The sequence below is a fragment of the Dermochelys coriacea genome, chromosome 23 (genome assembly GCF_009764565.3).
Source record: "Dermochelys coriacea isolate rDerCor1 chromosome 23, rDerCor1.pri.v4, whole genome shotgun sequence".
Lineage (NCBI taxonomy): Eukaryota > Metazoa > Chordata > Testudines > Dermochelyidae > Dermochelys > Dermochelys coriacea.
In genome coordinates, this window is record NC_050090.1 from 7,555,913 (window position 1) to 7,577,301 (window position 21,389).

Here is a 21,389-nt window from a genome sequence, read left to right on the forward strand (position 1 = left end):
CAGAGTGTCCCTAGCCTGTTTGCCAGAAGCTGGAAATGGGCAACAGGGGATGGATCACTTGATGATTGCCTGTTCTGTTCATTCCCTCTGAAGCATCTGGCCTTGCCCACTGTCGGAAGACAGGATACTGGGCTATATGGACCATTGGTCTGATCCAGTATTGCCATTCTTATGTAAAAATTAAATTATAATAATAAAAATGTTTGGTACAGAAACTCCCCAACATAATGACCTCTCACGATAGCAATGATGTGAGATAACAACCTTGACAAATAATGTATTTTAAAAATCTTGGCCTACTAGAAAACATTTATATAAAGTTTCCATTCCCAGTCACAAATCTAGCATTCTGCAGCAAAGTCACTAAAATATAGTCCAACAAACCAATGTTTATGTAACGTGCCCCTCACTTTTCCTTCCATCGCACCCCACTCACTGGTATTGTCCTTGGTCAGTGGAGACTCAGGAGTTCAGAGGTGCTTTCACATGAGTTCACCTCCCAGGTGGGGGTCAAGGCGGCACCTTGCTTGTTCCTCCAGCTGCTCACTGTTTCCTCTGGCCATTGTTGTTCGTTGTGCCATGATCACTCCATTGCTCTGTTGCCAATGGACCTGTGCCATCACCTTCTGCTGCCACCTGCCACTGTGACCTCTGCGAGTTGGTCTCTTGAGGTTCCACCCAGCTCTCAGTGATTTCAGCTGAGCTCTCAGCGAGGGAACCTCACTGCTAGTGCGGGCTGGGCCTTCTCTTCCACAGAAACACTGTCCCACAGCAGGTCTAAGCACTTACACCTGATCATCAGGGATTTCAGCTGCAGTGGTCACTTAACAAAACAAAAGACTCTCTATGGACCCTAATCAGCTCTGTCTTTAACCAGTGGAGAGGGGCAGGTCCAATAGTACTTGTGACTCAGGCAGACCATCAAGCAAAACACCTGTCCCCACCCTCTCTCCTGATGCCCTCAATCAGCACAGGCCAAGTACACTTCACTGTCCTTTACTTATACAATAAGAACAACAATATTTCATTACCCCCACATTCAAGTGATTTGTAACCCATCCCCAGCCAAAAATCTATCACTTGGGCAATACAGCTCTGTTTGCTGGATACCTAGATAGATTAGGTGCGAAAGTAAATACAATCTGGTCCTGAAGCCTTTCCCCCCAGCCCCTAGCTCATCACTAGCTCTCAGGGAGAGCTCATTTTGACTTTGATTACAAATCATAATTTGAAATTATTAGGTTGGCCAACATCACCAAAATGAATGCACTGACATTGTCATAAAAACCAACAGCTGTATAAGGAAGTTAGTCTATGTTCATACTTTTCAAATCTATTATACTTTTTTCAGATACACGTATTTTATCATACACTGTATACTCTTATAAAGTCCGTATTAATGTTTCAATTTCAATTCAAATTTCCAAACAATCGCTAAATTGGCAACACTGCATGTAACTAGTTCCCAGAACTGGGGGGGAGGGGGGAAGAGGGGGCATGTGTTGGGAAATTCATGGGGGTGTGTAGGGAAATCCCTAGTGATCAGATGCACAGGAACCTCCCTGAATGTTTATTCCTTGGGACATTTGCGGACTCAGCCATTCCAGAGCAGACTCTGCTCCGACTGGTGAATGGTCCAAGTAACTGCTCTGGGAGAGTCGAGATGTTTCATAACCAGCTGTGGGGAAACGTGTGTGATGACAACTGGGACATAACTGATGCTGGAATCGTGTTTCCACAGCTGGGCTGTGGAATGGCGTTATCAGCCCCTGGAAGAGCTCAGTATGGGCGAGGCTCTGACCTTATGTGGCTGGATGACATTCACTGCACAGGGACAGAAGCTGCCCTCTCCAATTGCAGGGCTCGGCCTTTGGGAGACAATAACTGTCACCACGGAGAAGATGCCGGTGCTGTGTGCTCAGGTAACTCATCCATAGGGGTTGCTCGCCCCTGGCAGTCACTACTAATCCGAATGACCCAGTGCAGCAGTGTGCAGAGTTCTGCAGGGACTGAAGGGGGCGCTCTCCCCTCAGTCAGTGCTGAGCCCAGTGCCCCAGCATAACACTTGGGGCCTGCGCTGCAGGGAGCAGTACGTGTGCCTCAGTGAGAGACCCTCCCCGTCACCGATTGCTCTGACCCCTGCCCCATTACAGCACAATGGGGTGCTGGGTAACTGTAGATCCCGTTTGTGGGATTTGGGGTCGAATGGAGCCTCTAGCCACTCAGGGGCAGTAGAAACGCTGGGTCCCTTTATGAAGTGTGAGGTTTCTGACAGTGGCCAATGCCAGATGCTTCAGAGGGAATGAACAGAACAGGCAATCAAGTGATCCATCCCGTTGCACGTTCCCAGCTTCTGGCAAAGAGGCTAGGGACACTCCAAGCATGGTGTTGCATCCTTCCCCATCCTGGCTAATAGCCACTGATGGACCTATTCTCCAAGAATTTCTTGAGTTCTTTTTTTAATCCTGGCAAATAATGCATTTTAAAAATCTTGGCCTACTAGGAAACATATTTATACAAGTTTCCCAGTCACAAACATTCCACTGTTCTATCAGGATGACGTTAAAATAGAAGCTATATAAGTTAGATAGTTTAAAATCAGCAAGTCCAGGTAATTTGCATCCAAGGATTTTAAAACAGCCAAGGAAGGAGCATGCTGGACCATTAATGTTTATTTTCAATAAGTCTTTGAGCGCAAGGAAAGCTCCAGCAGCCTGGAAGAAAGCTAATGTTATTCCAATTTTTTAAAAGGGTAAAAGGGATAACTGAGCTATTTACAGGCCTGTTGGCCTGACATCAATCCTAGGCAAGACAATGGAGGGACTGATATGGGAGTAGAACAATAAAGAATTAAAGGAGGGTAATGTAATTAATGGAAATTAACATGGGTTTATGGAAAATAGATCATGTCAAACTAACTTGATATTTTTTTTGATGAGATTACAAGTTTGGTTGATAAAGGTAATAGTGTGGATGAAATAGACAGACTTCTGTAAGGTACTGCAAAACATTTTGATTAAAAAGCTAGAACAGTATAAAATTAACATGGCAGGGTGGTTCTTTGGTCTATGTTATTTAACATTTTTATTAATGACTTGGAAGAAATATAAAATCATAGGTGTTAAAGTTTGCAGATACAAAAATTGGGGGAGGACAGGTCACTGATTCAGAGTGATCTGGATAGCATGGTAAACTAGGTGCAAGCAAACAATATGCATTTTGACATGGCTAAATGTAAATATCAACATCTAGCAACAAAGAATACAGATCATGTTTACATGGTGGGAGATTATATCCTGAGAAACAGTGGATCAGAAACAGATTTCCAGGTCGTGGACAATCAACTGGGCATGAGCTCCCACTGAGACTCTGTGGTCAAAAGGGCTAATGCAATCCTGGGATGTATTAAGAAAGGAATCATGAGCAGGAGTGGAGAGGATATTTTACCTCTATATTTGGCACCGCTGTGGCCATTGCAGAAATACAGTATTCAGTTCTGGTGCCCACAATCCAGGAAGGATGTTGATAAATTGGAGAGGGTCATAGAAGAGCCACAAGAATGATTAAAGGATAAGAAAACCTGCCTTACAGTAATTGGCGCAAGGAGCTCAGTCTATTAACAAAGAGAAGGGTAAGAGGTGACCTGATCACAGTCTACAAAAATCAACCTAGGAACAAATATTTAATAATGGGCTCTTCAGTCTAGCAGAGAAAGGTAGAACAGGATCCAATGGCTGGAAGTTGAAGCTAGACAAATTCAGAGTGGAAATGAGGCATACATTTAGAATGGTGAGGGTAATTAACCACTGACAATTTACCACGGGTTGTGGTAGATTCTCCATCTCTGGCAATGGTTGAGTCAAGAATGGATGTTTCTGTAAAAGCTCTGCGCTAGGAATTATTTAGGGAGAAGTTCTCTGCCCTGTACTGGAGATCAGACTAGATGATCACAAAGGTACGTTCTAGCCTTGGAGTCAATGAACCTATGATCCCCTGCCCCGCTATGGCACAATGGGGCACTGTGTAATCACAGGCCTCACTGGCTGTATATGGTGTCAAATTGAGCCCGTAGCCAATTACATGGACTAGAAACGTGGGTCACTTTGTCCAGAGTAGGTCTGGTATCTCCCATTGTTGTGGCCAATTTGCATCTTAGCTAATTAATCCTGAACCTGTAACTTTCTCTGGGAGCTATGATTGGACTTAGTTTGCTTCCTCACTTCCTGTTTTAAACAGCTGGGCCATACTTCCCTGTCCTGTTTCTCAGTTGCCTGGCCCTACCCAAGAGGTGGCTTCATTTCAGTGGTGAGGAGAGATCCTGTTCAGCCGTTCTCATGCAGTCTCTGTGTGTGGAGCCAGTTCAGACTAACAGAGTTTAAGGCTGGAAGGGAGCGTTTTGAGCATTGAGTCAGGCCATTGGCAAAACATGGTGAGAGAATCTCTCGAGCCAAGGGCACAACTTAACCTACCCTGAAGGATGATCCCTCACTTTCACAGACCTAGGGAGACAGGCCAGTCCTCGCTTACAAACAGTCCCCCACCTGAAGCAAATACTCACCAGCAACTACACATCACACAACAAAAACTCTAACCAGGAATCAATCCCTGCAACAAACCCTGTTGCCAACTCTGTCTGCATAGTTATTCAAGGGACACCATCATAGGACCTAACCACTTCAGCCACACCATCAGGGGCTTGTTCATCTGCACATCTACCAATGCGATATATGCCATCATGTGCCAGCAATGTCCCTCTGCCATGTACGTTGGGCAGACCAGACCATCTCTATGCAAGAGAATAAATGGGCACAAATCAGACATAAAAAATTGTAACATTCAAAAACCAGTAGGAGAACACTTCAATCTCCCTGGACACTCAATAACAGATTAAAAGTGGCAATTCTTCAACAAAAAAACTTCAAAAAACAAACTCCAATGAGAAATGGCAGAACTGGAATTAATTTGCGAACTGGATACCATCAAATTAGGCCTGAATAAAGACTGGGAGTGGATGGGTCACTACAAAAAGTAATTTTCCCTCTGCTGATTCTCACACCTTCTTGTGAACTGGTGGTAATGGGCCACCTTGATTACATTGGCCTTGTTAGCACTACAAAAGTAATTTTTCCTCGCTTGGTATTCACCCCTTCTTGTCAACTGTTGAGAATAGGCCACTTCCACCTTAATTGAATTGACTCGTTAGCACTGACTCCCCACTTGGTAAGGCAGCTCCCATCTTTTCATGTGCTAGAATATATATTCTGCTTACTGTATTTTTCACTCCATGCATCTGATGAAATGGGTTTTAGCCTACGAAAGCTTATGCCCAAATAAATTCGTTAGTCTCTAAAGTGCCACAAGGACTACTCATTGTTTTCACGGATACAGACTAACATGGCTACTGCTCTGGAACTTGCTTGAGTTACAGATTTTTACGACAGACGCCCAGTCTTCTTCCTGTATAGACTTAAAGTGCCAGGGGATCTCACACGTCCCTAGATACATTGTTCCAATAATTAATTAAACTCACTGTTATCAATGCCCTGATATTTCTGAATATATCTAGCTTCAGTCACTGGATCTCCTTCTGTTTTTGTCTGCTGGATTCGAGAGCCCTCTGTGTCTAAAAATCTCATCCCCCGAAAGGTACTGAGCATGTGTAATCAAGTCATCTCTTAACTTTCTCTTGATTAAACTAAATAGAGTGTCTTATGTTTTTCATTGTGATGCTGGTTTTCCAGACCCCAGACCCTACTTGATGCTCTTTTCTGAACTGTTTCCAATTGGTCTCATCCCGTTTAAAGAGTGGACACCAGAGCTGGATACAATATCCAGTAATGGTCTCACTAATGCTGTATACAGAGGTGTCCAGGTTCCTTCCCCACTCTGAACTCTAGGTTACATATGTGGGGACCTGCATGAAAACCTCCTAAGCTTACTTTTACCAGCTTAGGTTAAAACTTCTCCAAGGCACAAACTATTTTACCTTTTGCCCTTGGACTTCACTGCCACCACCAAACATCTAACTGGTTGGTTTTTTTTTGTTTTTTTAAATTAGGAAAGCCGTTTGGAAACGTCTTTCCCCCCAAAATCCTCACCAAATCCAAAACCTTGCACCCCCTTCCTGGGGAAGGTTTGGTAAAAATCCTCACCAATTTGCATAGGTGAACACAGACCCAAACCCTTGGATCTTAAGAACAATGAAAAAAACATTCAGTTTCTTAAAAGAAGAATTTTAATAGGAGAAAAAGTAAAAGAATCACCTCTGTAAAATCAGGATGGTAAATTAGATTCAAAACAAAGAGAATCCCTCTAGGCAAAACCTTAAGTTACAAAAAGACACAAAAACAGGAATATCCATTCCTGTCAGCACAGCTTATTTTCTCAGCCATTTAAAGAAATCAGAATCTAATGCATATCTAACTAGATTACTTACTTAAATTCTAAGACTCCATTCCTGTTCTGTCCCCGGCAAAAAGCATCACACAGACAATCACAGACCCTTTGTTTTTCCCCTCCTCCAGCTTTGAATGCATCTTGTCTCCTCATTGGTCATTGTGGTCAGGTGCCAATAAGGTTATCTTAGCTTCTTAACCCTTTACAGGTGCAAGGGTTTTTCCTCTGGCCAGGAGGGATTTTAAAGGTGTTTACCCTTCCCTTTATATTTATGACAGGAGGTGATACTACTTTTCTGATCCTACTCAACATCATTCTCCAATTTATACATTCTCGGATTGCGGTGGCCCTCCTAGCTACAGCACCGAGCAGAGAGCTCATGTTCAGTTGATTTCTACCATGACCACTAAATTCTTTGCAAAGTCATTCTTTTCCACATTACAGTCCCCTGTACTGTACATGTGACCTACATTCTTTGGCCTATATCCCAAAAGGGAGCCTTGAAGACACGGGCCTTTGTTCCTAGGTGTGTGACCTCACACTCGTCTGTACTTAAATACATGTTGTTCAAATGAGTTCATCTTACGAAGTGACCCATTTTGCTCTGTAGAAAGGACCTGGCCTCATCATTATTTATGCTCTATTTATCATGCTCTACTAGTCTGTGTGTTCCTGCAGACTAACAATGAATTGATTTACTCTTCTAGATCACTGATAAAGATATTGAATAGCACTGTATCAAGACCAGATCCCCGAGAGACCCCAGCAGAAACACACCCCCTGGGATGACTATTCCTGGTTTACAATTATTTTTGAGAGCCACTTTTTAATCCATTTGATCTGGGCTATGTTGGTTCTGCATAGTGTTAATGTTTATCAGAATGTCAGACTCCTTACAGAGTTTAAGTATGTGCAGCCTTGTGGCAGGTGGAGCCAGCAGCAAGGGTCATGGTCCATACAAAACAGAAGAAACAATACAAAACAAAAGCAAAACAGAACCGGCTCGAGCCCCCACCCACTGATCTGGGAAAATTAACCACCATCTTGGGCGCCTCACAAAGGCAATACTTGCCAACTTGCAAGCACTGACTCTTTGTATAGCAAAGAAAATATACAATGAAAAGGCAAAAGGAACCCGCATTAGTTTGGGAAAACACTACAACCACCATTCAAAAGCATATGACCATGAGCAAATACCCACCCCAGAGTATGTTGGGCAAGTGTCCTTTCCCTCATTCAGATCGTGCTTACATATAGTACATAAATACTGTTATATTTATCAACCGAACCTGTAATCCTGCTTCTTCCCAAAGGCAAAACAGAAATACTGATCTCCCATGTCTGCCTTTTCTGCATCCTTATTGACAATGTTACCATCCCTGCCATGCATCGGATCTAGGCCATTCCTAGGATTTCTGTTTGTTCCTGATACATTACAAATACTACTTTTTACTGTAACTACTCCTTTTTGATTGGAGCAGTTAGCTAATTTTCAGGACCAAGTGGGTTGTTTCTGATAGAAGGGGAGATTGAAGATGCTGTAGCTAAGCGGGCATAAGTGGAGGAATATCAAGTAAGAGGAGGGAGACAGTTATTAACATTGCTGGATTTCAGCAATGGAGTCCTGGTTATGTACAAAGCATGTACAAAGTCACGTCTCGCTGAACACAGCAGAAATCAAACAAAAGGAGAGAGAGTTTCGTTGCTCACAGGTCAAAGTCTCTCTCAGCTCCCCCTGACCCCAAAGCTCTTAGCATGTTTCAGAAGGTCACATGATCATCGATTCTCTGGCTGTGTCTGGGCTTCTTTGCTCCTTCTCTGCATCATTCTCTGTAACTTAAGACTCGGATAAAGATTCAGCATCAGCCCCATCTGTTGGTATTGGTGCTGTCTGCACTGATCACTAGACCTTTCCCCTCCCCACTGCCAGTTAAATGATAATTAAAGCAATAACTTCTAGGAACCCAGGTACTCTGCCATCCACACAGGTTTCCTTGTCACTCTGCCTGCTTGAGTCCTATATTCGCTCATGGAGACATCAGTAGGTGGATCTAGATTATCAGTGAGTTCAGGGCTCATGCCCTTTCCGTGAGGCCTATCTGTTGTGGACAGGCTGTCTGTAGAAGATGGCAGTGTGCTGAGGTAAGCTGCATGCTCTTGCTTTCAGTATCAGCAAGGATAAGTTGTTCAGCTTTTAATGACCATGTAAAGTCCCCTCCAAAAAGGAGTACATTTGGGATTGTTTTCCAGGAGGCTTTTTCCAGTCGTGTAGCCACTGCTGCACCTTCTGTCCTTCCTGCACGGGCACTCCATTCTCCTCTCTCCTGGCATCTCATGTCTGCCACGCTCCCTTCTAGCTCATCTTTTCCTCCACTTGCTGGAATGCTGTCCTCAGGCCACCGAGACAAGGCCAGGGTTACGCTACACCATTACTTCGGTATAACTACGTTGCTCAGGGCTGTGAAAAATCCTCACCCCTGAGTGACGTAGCTATGCTGACTTCAACTCCCCACGTAGAAAGTGCTATGTTGGCAGGACAGCATCTCCCATGGATATACCTACTGCCTCTCATGGAGATGGAGTTAGTAAATGTGATGAAGTGGGAATGTTCTTAAAGTTTTCTCTGAATATTGTGGGGGTGCCTCAGTTTCCCCATGCAGTTCTTAAGTATCTACATGGTGGGATAAGGGTGTATGATCATTGCAGAGCCCTAGAGGTCAGGTGCGGGCAGGGGTTTGGACACAGAGAATAGCCAACACCCTGTTTCCTGGCAACTGATGGCCTGGCCCTTCCCCACTGCAAGGAGCTAAAGGGTTGGAGAACAAAGGAATCAGGTGACCTCCTGGCCCCGGGAAAGGGACAAAGCCCAGAGGAGGAGGGGCTGGAGGGTGAGTCAGTTTGGGGCTGACTAGGGACATGAAGTTAAGTGCAGACGGGGTTGTCTGGCTCATTGCGCTCCCCCAAAATGGACCCGGCTGAGGGGTCCTGTTCTCTGTACCTACAAGCTCTGTTTTAGACCATGTTCGTGTCATCTAATAAACCTCTGTTGTACTGGCCGGCTAAGAGTCACGCCTGACTGCAAAGTTGGGGTGCAGGACCCTCTGGCTTCCCCAGGACCCCACCTAGGCAGACTTGCTGTGGGAAGCGCACGGAGGGGCAGAGGATGCTGAATGCTCTGAGGTCAGACCCAGGAAGGGGGAAGCTGTGTGAGCTTTTTGCCCTGCAGACAGTCTACTCACAGATAGACTTCACCAGAGTCCTGCCTGGCTTTGTAGGGAGCAGTTCCAGAGCATCGCCTGGGGACTCCGCTACAGTAAGCCAAACAGAGAGCTTGTCCCTCGGCTGAGAGCAGTAGTTTTCAATCTGTGGTCCGCTGGCCCTGGGTGTTTGCAGACTATGTCTAAGGGGTCAACAAAAGGTTGTTGTTACCATAGAACTGTGGTTTTCAGCCTGTGATCCATGAATGCTTGATGGTCCACAGTCTATGTCTGAGATTTCCAAAGGGGTCCCCACCTCCATTCAAAATCTTTTCAGGGTCCGCAAATGAAAAGAGGTTGATGCTTAGAGCATCTTCATCAGAAGCACCACAGCACTGCAGCTACAATGGTGCAGCTGCAAGTTTATAGTGTTGACCTGCCCTAAGACTCCTCTGTATCTCTGACTTGTGTAGGAGCAGGGGGCCTGGCCAGTTCTTGCTGCCTGAACATCAAGTCACTGGGAAGCCTGGTAGGAAGTGGCCCGGGGCAGGGACTAGCTATATTCCTGTGGGAAGTTGGCATGTTTCAATTGGAGCCCTGCTGACTCAGTGGCAGAATGCTCCACCACTGTTAGGGCCCTGGACTGGGACTCAGTGGAGCCTGGTGGGCCCAAGTCCCCCTACTCCAGCCACCTCTTCCCCTCAGGTGGCAGCCCATTGGCTCTGGCTGCAAAGCCTTACCCCCTTGTGGATAAGGGCAACTCTGCAGATTCTAGCCATTGGGCCACACAGCCCTGAGGGAGAGGGCATCCATATCAACCCTTACCATTAGGGATCTCTACCCCTGAGGAGATGGGCAGCCAAATTGACTTTGACCACTAGGCCATACAGTCCTGGAGACAGAGCCAATCATATCAACTCTAGCCATTTGGCCTCACTACCCTGAGGCAGAGGGCAGTTCAGAGGATGGGGTGCACTTACCCCATCACAAGTGACTTGATCACAGTCTGCAAGTACCTATTGTGGCAAGATGGCCAATTTTAGTTCAGTGGGTCCTGCGCTTTTCTTGGCAAGGAGCTAAGATACCACCCTTTGCCCCTGCTCTTGGGTGCTAAGGGCCCCCTACTAGCCCAGGAAGGTGGTAGAGGAGGGAAGCAGGGGAGAGGTCTGGGTTTGCTCCTTGATCTGAGTTCCAGCCCCTTTCAACGGCTGTAGGGTTTCTTACCCTTATCGCCCTTAGGCAGGGTTACCCTCAGTCCTTAGATGCTGGGGAGGGGAATCTCCCTTACTCTAATTCTCAGGTCTTCCAGCTCTCTCTCAACACACCTCCAAACTCCCATCCTTCCTTCTCTAGCTGCCTGATGCAGGGGGTTTTATTAGGTTCCTAACAGGGCCTTAACTGACTGCAGGTGCTCCAATTAACCAGCAGCCACCTTCCCTAGTCTACAGGGAACCACGCCTTAATTAGCCTTGAGTTTATATATCTAGCACTCTCACACTGCTCCCTGGCCTTCCTGTATCACACTATATAGGGAACAAACTGTCTAGCTGAGAAGGGTAAAGTATGATCTAATGGCTAGAAGTTGAAGCTGGACAAATTCAGACTGGAAATAAGGTATACATGAGAGTAATTAAGCATTGGAACAATTTTCCAAGGGTTGTGGTGGATTCTCCATTGTTAGCAATTTTTGAATCAAGATTGGAAATTTTTCTAAACCATCTGCTCTAGGAATTGTTTCATGGCACTTTGGTCTTATGCAATTAGAAAGTTAGCAACCCTGCCCTGTTGCCATGTCGTAATGGGAACAGTGTTCCCTACGCTTTCCGTGTCCGACACTGCTGAGCGCTCACTAACTGTAAAGCAAGTCAGGGTGCTATCCCCCACTCTGCTCTTCCTAAATGAGGAGTGTTGCCTGTTTGTTGCATTAGCCATAGTGGGGCCTTGATGGGTGTTTCTGGGAAGAGGAGAAATTAATCACACAAGTCAGGTGTTTCTTTGGTGTGATCTGGTTTATTTACAAAGTTCTGTTTCCCTGAACACAGTGGAGACGAGCAACAGCTGGCAGTTTCCTTGCTCTCAATTTCCAGAGTCTGCCTCTCCAGCCACTCCTGTGTCTCAAGGTGCTACGTTCCCTGGGTCACTAATGACCAGATGCACAGGAACCTGAGTGTTTATTCCCTTGGGTGTTTGCAGGCTCAGGCATTTCAGAAGTGGCTCCGCTCCGACTGGTGGATGGCCCGAGTCGCTGCGCTGGAAGAGTTGAGGTGCTTCATAACTAGCAGTGGGGAACCGTGTGTGATGACAGCTGGGGCTTGTCTGAGGCTGAAGTCTTGTGCAGGCAGCTGGGCTGTGGGACAGCATTATCAGTGCCACTTGGGGCTCACTTTGGGCAAGGATCTGACCGTTTGTGGCTGGATGAGGTTAACTGCACAGGGGCAGAAGCTGCCCTCACTGAATGCACGGCTAAGCCTTGGGAGAGCATAGCTGTAACCGTGGAGAAGATGCCGGTGTTGTGTGCTCAGGTAACCCCCAGGGCGGGAGGAGCCTGTGCTGCTGGAAGTGGGGTGGGGGCTCTGCAGAGGGTCCTAACCCCTGAGAATCAGCCTAGGTGTGGTGGTGTATGTGTGCGTCTCTGTACCTGTTTGTGGCAGTGTTTGTGCAGGTGTGTGTGAAGGGGTGTGCATGGGAGTCTATGAATATCTGCATACATGTGCAGCAGTGCATGTGTGCATGTGGCAGTGTGTGTGTGTGTGTGTGTGTGTTTGAGGCAGTGTGGGTGTGCATAGGGACATATGGGGGTTATGCATGGGATTGCGTGTGTGGGGGTGCAGTGTGTGTGTGTGTATTTGTGAGTGCATGCGTGCACACGGGTGGGGTGATATAGAAATGGCTCCTCTCTGCTCTGTGCAGACACGCACACCCCATCCGCGTGCGGTGCCGGGTATCCAGGCACGTGGCGGCAGGGAACAGCCTCTCGTGCCCTGTGCTTTGTGTTTCAGATCAGGGCCAGCTGAGGCTGCGGCTGACAAGTGGTCCAAGCTCCTGCTCCGGGGCGAGTGGAGGTGCTAATTAACAACACCTGGGGTGCCGTGTCTGACACTGGCTGGGGCCTGACGGAGGTGGGGGTGGTGTGCAAGCAGCTGGGCTGTGGCACAGCACTGTCAGCCCTGGGCGTTGCTCAGTTCGGTCACAGGGCCGGCGACATCTGGCTGGAGGGCGTGAGCTGCTTGGGCCAGGAGTCTCTCATCACTGAGTGCCAGCTGAGCTGGCTGGGTCCCAGGCTGTGTGGCCGTGGCTCCGAGGCCAGCGTGGTGTGTGCTGGGCAGGCCGGTGAGTGATCAGCGCTGTGCACCGTAGCCATGCCCATGTTCCTGCAGACATGGGGTGGGCGGCAGTGACACCCTGGCCATGCCAGGGGGTGGCCGGTCTCCAGGGGGGCAGTACCAGGGCTCCTGCTCACCACACCGAGGGACTGGCTGTCCCAGCGGTTCCGACAGCCCTGCTCAGCCTGGGGCACCACTCCTGGGTCTCTGAGCAGCCTCCTCTGCCATGGGGCTCCTTCTCCTGCCAGCCCTGGCTCTGGTGCTGGAGGCTGCGACCCCTGCAGGCAAACCCAGAGCACAGATCTGGGGGGCAGAGAGCCTGTGGGGTCTGGGAGAGGAGTCTAGGGGGCAGGGCTGTAGGAGCAGCTGGGGAGGGGCCTCTGGAAGCTGGTGCCCACAACCCTCTGTCTTACCCATCCCCCCTGCCCACTCCTTGGGCTGGGACTGGTCCCTGCACCCCCAGTTTTTTACCAGAACATCTGGTCCAAAAGGGACCCTGGTGGCTACGGTCAGCACTGCTGACTGGGCCATTGACTGTCCGGTTGGCGGCGCCGTGCAGCAGGGCTGGCAGGCTCCCTGCGGCTCCCGGAAAGCAGCCGGCATGTCCCCTCTCTGGATCCTACACGTTGGGCAGTCAGGGGGCTCCACATGCTACCCCCGCCCCAAGCACTGCCTCTGCAACTTCCATTGGCCAGGAACCACGGGCAATGGGAGCAGTGCCTGTGAACCAGGCAGCACGCAGAGCCTCCTGGCCACTCCACCAAGTAGGAGCCAAAGTGGGGACATGCCACTGTTTCCAGGAGCAGCTTGAGGTAAGTGCTGCCCAGAGCCTGCACCCCTGACTTCCTCCCAGTCCTCTGCCCCTGCTCCAGCCCCGATCCCTCTCCTGCCCTCTGAACCCCTTGATCCCAGCCAAGAGCACCCTCCTACACCCCAAACCCCTCATCCACAGCCCCACGCCAGAGCCCGCACCCCCAGCCAGAGCCCTCACTCTCCCGTGCTGTGCCCCAACCCCCTACCCCAGACCAGAGCCCTCTGAACCCCTGAGCCCTCTTCTGCACCCCAAACCCCACATCCCTATCCCTATCCCCATCCCAGAGCCTGCATCCCCAGCTGGAGCCCTCACTCTCCCCCGCCATGCCCCACCTCCCTGCCCCAGTCCTGATCCCCCTCCCACTCTCTGAACCCCTCAGTCCCAGCCTGGAGCACCCTCCTAACCCCAAACCCCTCATCCCCAGCCTCACCCCAGAGTCTGCACCCGCAGCCAGAGCCCTCATACCCCCTGTACCCCAACTCCCTGCCCCCAGCCCAGAGCCCTCTCCCACCCTCTGAACCACTGAGCCCAAGCCCAGACCCCCTCCTGCACCCCAAACCCCTCATCCTCAGTCCCACCCCAGAGCCTGCACCCCCCACTGAAGCCCATACCCTCCTCCCAGAAACCCAGCCCCCCTGAGCCAGCCTGGTGAAAGTGAGTGAGGGTGGGGAGAGCGAGCGATGGGGCGGGGGGGGGGGAATGGAGGGAGCGGGTGGGGGCCTCAGAGAAGGAGTGGGGCAGGGAGCTGGGCAAGGGTGTTCAGTTTTGTGTGAGTAGAAAGTTGGCAACCGCTGCGGCCCCAGGGCCCGGAGGAGCGCGCACTGTCCCCGCTGCGGCCCCGGGCCTGTGGCAGGGGGGACAGAGCTTCTCCGGCCTTGGGGCTGAAGTTGGGGGGGGGCAGAGAGGAGCAGATGTATTGTGGGGGCCACAGTGCGTGGGTGGAGTGGGTCAGGACTGTGGGTGGAACAGGCGCAGGGCTGCGGGCGAAGGGGCAGAACAGGGTGGGGCTGTGGGCGGGGTGGCAGGCAGAAGAGGTAGGGAGGGGCCCCTACTTGCTCTGGCCCAGGACCCCAAGAAACCTTAATCTGCCTCTGGCTGTTGGGGGGCCTGTGGGGTAGGTTTCCCAAAGGGAAAACGGAACACCACATGGGGATAGCCCAAGCCCTCCTCCCCAACCATGCGGGGCTGGTCCGAGCCGCTCACCTGAGTCCTGCTTGCCCCTCATACCATGCTGGGGCTGGCATTGCTGCTCACTTGAGCCCTGCCTGCCCCCCACCCGATCCCTGCCTTTCCCTCTGCACAGGGCTGGCATCGCTGCCTGTCCCCCAATGTTCTTCTGCACCCCACTTTTTGATATATGCCCACTTTTGCCAAAAAGACCGGGATGGCTGGGAAAGGGACTGTCCTGGCCAAAACGGGATGTATGGCCATCCTACTATGCATGGGGGACAGAGTCGGGCCCAGGCAGGTTATGGGGCAGGGGAGGGAGTCAGCCTTGGCAGGGGCCTGTGGGTGTGGAGGGAGTCAGTCTCAGGGGCTGTGGGACAGAGACGGGGCACACTTCACTGCCTGGCTCTCTCCCCAGGCCCTGGGCTACTCTGCTCTGTGCTCCTCAGCCCGGGTGCCCTCGTGGTGCTGATCTGTGGGGCCCTGCTCTGCTGGAGGAGGCGTCGGGACAGAGCTGCTGGGAACCCCCTGGGTAAGAGCCCTGGACCCCTGCAGGGGAGAGAAAGGGGGGGCTGGGACAAGGGCTGCCCTGCTGTCCTGACCCAGGAATCCAGCACCAGCTGTGCTCAGGGCCACTGGCCAGGGGCTGCCATCCTAACTCAGAAGTCCAACCCCAGCTGGAGCCCAGTGCCCTGTCCATGCCCTGTGCTGCCTCCCTGCATGGGGACCTGCTGCTCTCACAGCTACTGGGATCTCTGCTCTGACTGCCATGCCCAGGCCCACAGTCCTGGCCTGCAGGTGCCCCGTCCCTACAGCCCTGCCCTGGCAGTGGGGTCCCATTCACAAGGTGCCCTGGCATGCTGGCTGGGGGGAGAAGGGGGCTAGGGTTGCCAGGCATCCGTTTTTTGACTGGAACGCCCAGTCGAAAAGGGACCCTGGTGGCTCGGGTCAGCACCACTGACTGGGCCGTTAAAAGTCCGGTCGGTGGTGCAGCAGGGCTAAGGCAGGCTCCCTCCCTGCCCTGGATCTGCGCAGCTCCCCAGAAGTGGCCGCCATGTCCCTGTGACCCCTAGGTGCAGGGGTGATCAGGGAAACTCCACATGCTGCCCCTGCCCCCAACGCTGGCTCCGCAGCTCTCATTGGCCGGGAACCAAGGTCTATGGGAGATGTGGGGGCAGTGCCTGCTAGAGCAGGCAGAACGCAGCGTGCAGAGCCGCCTGGTGGCTGCGCTTCTGCCCCAGGGCCGGACGTGCCGGCCGCTTCCAGGAGCTGCGTGGAGCCAGGATAGGCAGGGAGCCTGCATTAAGCCCGCTGCGCTGCCGACGGGAGCTGCCTGAGATAAGCGCTGTCTGGCCGGAGCCTGCACCCCAAACCCCCTGTCCCAGGTCAAAACCCCCTCCTGCACCCTAACTCCCTCCCAGAGCCCACACACCCTCCCACACCTCAGCACGCTACCCCAGCCCTGAGCCCCCTCCCACACTCCAAATCCCTTGGCCCCAGCCTGGAGCCCCCTCTTGCACCTCAAACCCCTCATCCCCAGCTTCATCCCAGAGCCCACACCCCCAGCCAGAGCCCTCACCCTCACCCACTCCCATGCCCCAACCCCCTGCCCTAGCCCAAGCCCAGTGAAAGTGAGTGAGGGTGGGGGACAGCAAGTGATGGAGGGAGGAGGACTGGAGGGAGTGGAAGTGGGGCCTCATAGAAGGGCAGGGGTGGGGCCTCGGGGCAGGGGGGGGGCAAGGGTGTTCAGTTTTGTGCAATTAGAAAGTTGGCAACCCTAGCCTGGGCCCTTCATCCTGTCCTCTTGCTTGCAGGCCATGTGCAGCTGGAGGAGCTGGGGGCTCCAGGGACCCCGGCCTGGCCCCAGGGAGTGGCAAATCCAGAGCCCCCTGAGGAGTCCCACAGTGAGATGACCTGGCTGGTGAGGGAAGACGCGGTGCTGTGAGAGCCGCATGCCGGCCGGGCTGGGCTGGGCTCAGCCTGCAGTGAGAGACGGGCTGGTGGGATCCTGCACAGAGCAGCCCCAGGGCTGCCAGCTGCCTGGGCTGTGGGGACCCTGATGGAGCTCATCTGGGAGCTGGGACTACTGGCTGGAGGTCTCAGCTCCCCCATTACTTTCCCCAGCTGCCTTGGAAAGGTCCCCTGCTCCATCCCACCCCACCCCCCCGCCAGCTTTTCCTGGTGCAGCTCCCATGTCCATCCCTGAGCAGCCTGTGCCCAGCCATGCAGAACCATTGTCAGGTGCACAGGGACAGCCGGCTCCTTCCCCACAAAGCAACCACCCCCACATTTAGACGAGCTATGGAGAGAGACTGACTACGGGTGTCTGCCTATGTCCGATGCACCAGGCCCTGTCTGTCTGTCTATACTGGATGTGCCAGGCCCTGTCTCTGTCCGATGCCCCTGAGCTCGGGGAGCCAGGCCCTGTGTGTCTCTGTGCCCAATGCACTCTGAGCTCGGGGAGCCAGGCCCCGTCTGCCTGTTTATGCCCGACGCCCCCTGAGGTTGGGGCATCAGACTCTGTCTGTCTGTCTATGCCTGATGCCCCCTGAGCTCAGGGCACCAGGCCCACCAGTCTGTGCAGCAGCCAGCCCGGGCCCCCAGTAAATGATCATCACTGTTTCTAGTGTGTGTAGATAAGGTGCAGCTGCATGATGGTGCCTTGCTTATTGGAAAGGAATGGGCCAGCTTACAGATACAGAGAGCTCCCCTCTAACCTTCCCTCCCCCACCCTGTCCTTGTGCTATATAAACACCCTGCAGTAATATTACACAGCTAGACTCGGAGACAGCAGCTGCATCCAGGCACAAGCCCTGTTGTGCATTTCACTGCAATGTGCAGGTCAGCCTAAATGATCATGATGGTCTCTTCTGGCCTTAACATCTATAGCTCTATGGAACTGTGTGTATCATGATAATGTAGCACTATCAGCAAGTCATCTTCTTCCATCCCTGGGGTGTGAAATTAGTAGAGCCCTGCGTGGATACAAAATTTGTATCTGCATCCGAGCTGCAATCCACAAAAATGATCCATGGATCCGTGGCTATAAGGCAGATATCCGCGAGCGTGCAGGGCTCTAGGAATTAGGTACTTCCATCTTTCCGCAAAAGGCCTGTTCAAGCGGCTCTGCTTCTTTTAGAAAACACTTGTGAGACACTTTCTTAGCGGATGCTTCAAAAGTCCATTGGTCTCTCCCTAGGTACGGTAACCATAGTTTAGGTTCCCCCAAAGAGGACACTATTGTGGGGGGAACAGGAGGCAGTACCTGGGGGGTGCTGGCAGGGATGTTTGGGGGGTATTGGAGGGGTGTGTGTGTACTGGGAGGGGTACCTGGAGGAATGTTGGAGGGGGTCCTGCAGCCTCACTCTTGAGGTGGGGGGCAGTGTCACTCCCTGTCACAGTGGCAGGGTGGCTGTGCAGACCCGGGACACAGTGCCAACTGTTAGTCAGCATCTCCCTGCAGGCCTCTCCCCCTCCCCAGGACTATGTGGGTGGGATCCAGGGGCACCAGAAGTTTCCTAAAAGTGGGGGGGCCACCGGTGACTGAACAGTGGTCCCACCCCCCATGCCACCCATTCCTCCCAAGTCCCCACCCTCGCGCTGCCCCTTCCCCCCAGGCCCCTGCCCTAGCATCACCCCTTCTCCCAGAGCCCCTGCTCTCACACTGCCCCTTCCCCCGAGTCCCCGCCCTCCTGCTGCCCTGTCTCCCCAAGCCCCTGCCCTCGTTCCGCCCCTTCACCCCGAGCCTCCGCCCTTGCACTGCCCCTTCCCCCCAAACTCCCTCCCTTGCATCACCCCTTTCCCCAGGATGCCCACCCTTGTTCTGCCCCTTCCCCCCCAGGCCCCTGCCCCTTCTCCCCATCGCTCATCCTTACAGCCGGTCAAAAGTGGCCCCCCATTCCGGCATCCATGGTGGGATCCAGCTGCTGTGGCTGCAGGGAAGGGAAAAATAAAAGATCCGTGTGAGTTGCAACCTTGGCTCACAAAAATTCCAGATATTGCCTCTTATTTGACAAATCCACCAGGACAGAGGGTGGTGGATCAAAAAAGAGGAAATGTCTGGGAAATCCCAGACTTACGGTAATCCTAATGCTAGGTAAGGAGAAACTTCCATCTGTGCTCCAGAGTCTGGGGAAGGAGGGTTGTGAGGGCAGTAGGCTGCCCCCACCCCCAGGGTGCCCAGTACTCTCCATGCTGGTGGTGGGGAGTAGGCCAAATGTGACCCAGGCTCTGGCTTTCATTGGGTGTTCAGAACTGGTGCCCGGGGATGTCAGGAGCCCGTGCTGCTAAAACCCGATCCTCTGTCACAGAGCAGCTGTGTAGGCACTGGGTCCGGACCCCCTGGCTTTCATGGAGCATTGAACTCTGGCACGGGGCCCGCATGGGCTAAACTCCTTCAGTGATTGGTCACCTGAGTGTGTCTGTCAGCAGAGGGGCTAGCAGCAAGCCCAGATGTGCCGAAATGCATGGCACTCAGCCAGGGAGGGGTTGCCAAGCCCGGGAACAGAGAGGTGATCCCACCCCCTGCCCCGAGGCCCCACCCCTGCCCTTCTATGAGACCCCACTTCCACTCCCTCCAGCCCTCCTCACTTGCTGTCCCCCACCCTCACTCACTTTCACTGGGCTGGGGCTAGGGCAGGGGGTTGGGGCATGGGAGTGGGTGAGGGTGAGGGCTCTGGCTGGGGGTGTGGGCTCTGGGGTGAAGCTGGGGATGAGGGGTTTGAGGTGCAAGAGGGGGCTCCAGGCTGGGGCCAAGGGATTTGGAGTGTGGGAGGGGGCTCAGGGCTGGGGTAGCGCGCTGAGGTGTGGGAGGGTGTGTGGGCTCTGGGAGGGAGTTAGGGTGCAGGAGGGGGTTCTGACCTAGGGCAGGGGGTTGGGGTGAGGGTACCACAGAGGGGTTCCCAAGCTCTGGGATCTCTTTGTAACTCTGTGTGAGGCCTTGATGGAGCGGTTGGGTTCCTTGCTGGGTGGGAGGGGGTCCTGGGGCTCTGTCCGGCTGAGAGCCCTGTTCTTCCTGTTGAAGAGCCGAGCGTTTTGGGCTCTGGGCAGGATGGCAGGGGTGCATTGCTTTGGCATGTGGGCTCTGTGTGTGTGTGGGGTCTGCGCTAACATGCCGGCCGGAGCTAGGCTATGGGTGGGCCTGGAGCCTGTGTGTGTTTGAGCGGAGGAAGGCGTTCACACGGGCTACGTTTTCCAGCGGGGAGCAGGCTCACAGGCATACACCTGGATTATCATGTCCTCTAGAGAGGCAACTAGGCCCAGGGGGAGGGCAGCCCCTCTTGGACTCCCGTGGCAGGAGAGATCTCCCCTCCAGGTGTGGAGCAGCCCGAGGGGAAACTTAGAACTCCATAGCATAGAGCCATGGTTCTCCTGCTGCCTGCCCTAAGGTGCAGGGCATTCCCGGTGTTCGCTGGCATGTGACTGAGTGACTGCTGCTAGGGTGTCCCTTGGCTGTGCTCTGCCAGGGAGCGGAGCCTGAGGAAAAGGCATTTGTGTCTGTGTGACCGGGCAGTTCAGCTCACCCCTCCCATTCCGCTCAGCCACACCGCTCTGCTCCCTGCATATGGAATGGATCACAAGTCCCGGTGGCATTTTGGGAGGATTTTTAAGTGTGGAGGTTGTGGCCTGGGTGTCCAGCATCCTGGGTGTCCAGCACTGGGTAGGTGCAGCCCCACACAAATGGTGCAGGTTGAGTGAAATGATGCGTTTGTAGAGGAGTGGGAGCCCCCCGGGACAATCCATATCACTCGGCTTGTCTGTGTGTGTCAGGGAGGAGCTGTCTAGTCCCTCCCAGTTTCAAAGCTGCCATGTGTGGGCCTGGCCGTGCCCCCAGGCTAGCCTGGGCCAGTGGAACCCTAACAGGGAGCTCTTTGGCTCTCCATTCATTGTGTGGATGCGTTGGGTGCCTAACTCAGGCTGTGAGCATTTCTGGGACTTTTTTTTTTTTTTTTTTAAAGCCTCCAAACTCCTTGTGAGCATCCAGCCCTTTCATAGAAGGTTAGGGTTGGAAGAGACCTCAGGAGGTCTAGTCCAACCCCCTGCTCAAAGCTGGACCAACACCAAGTAAATCATCCCAGCCAGGGTTTTGTCAAGTTGGGCCTTAAAAACCTCTACAGATGGAGAATCCACCATCTCCCTAGGTAACCCATTCCAGTGCTTCACCACCCTCCTAGTGAAATAGTTTTTTCTTTATACCCAACCTAGACCTCCCACACTGCAACTTGAAACCACTGCTCCTTGTTCTGTCATCTGCCACCACTGAGAACAGCCGAGCTCCATCCGCTTTGGAACCCCCCTTCAGGGAGTTGAAGGCTGCTATCAAATCCCCCCTCACTCGTCTCTTCTGCAGACTAAATAAAGCCAGTTTTCTCGGCCTCTCCTTGTAAGTCATGTGTCCCAGCCCCCTAATCATTTTTGTTGTCCTCCGCTGGACTCTCTCCAATTTCTTCACATCCTTTCTGTAGTGGGGGGCCCAAAACTGGATGCAATACT

The 21,389-nt window shown here is 52.5% G+C and overlaps 2 protein-coding genes across 2 annotated transcripts in view; both read left to right on the plus strand.

Annotated features, from left to right (window-relative positions):
• SSC5D (scavenger receptor cysteine rich family member with 5 domains) overlaps nucleotides 1–12,634 on the plus strand; it is a 68,686-nt gene extending 56,052 nt beyond the window's left edge. Inside the window, 3 exon segments of the mRNA XM_043501671.1 lie at nucleotides 1,593–1,922; nucleotides 11,787–12,065; nucleotides 12,068–12,634. Coding sequence (XP_043357606.1) covers nucleotides 1,593–1,922; nucleotides 11,787–12,065; nucleotides 12,068–12,189 — 731 coding nt within the window. The 3' untranslated portion in view covers nucleotides 12,190–12,634.
• Nucleotides 12,214–17,245, plus strand: LOC119847423 (antigen WC1.1-like). The gene is made up of 4 exons (XM_043501672.1): nucleotides 12,214–12,255; nucleotides 12,713–12,923; nucleotides 15,316–15,429; nucleotides 16,712–17,245. The coding sequence occupies exons 1-4, from the start codon at nucleotides 12,214–12,216 to the stop codon at nucleotides 16,840–16,842; spliced, it is 498 nt and encodes a 165-aa protein (XP_043357607.1). The 3' UTR covers nucleotides 16,843–17,245.
• The last annotated feature ends 4,144 nt before the right edge of the window (nucleotides 17,246–21,389 follow it).

What these genes read in the sequence shown, in the direction of transcription:
- LOC119847423 (XM_043501672.1), top strand. Translation starts at nt 12,214, where the DNA reads ATGTGTGCGTCTCTGTACCTGTTTGTGGCAGTGTTTGTGCAG. An exon ending in TTGTGGCAGTGTTTGTGCAG is followed by an intron (nt 12,256 to 12,712) that starts GTGTGTGTGAAG and finishes GGCCTGACGGAG; the next exon opens with GTGGGGGTGGTGTGCAAGCA. An exon ending in GGTGTGTGCTGGGCAGGCCG is followed by an intron (nt 12,924 to 15,315) that starts GTGAGTGATCAG and finishes CTCTCTCCCCAG; the next exon opens with GCCCTGGGCTACTCTGCTCT.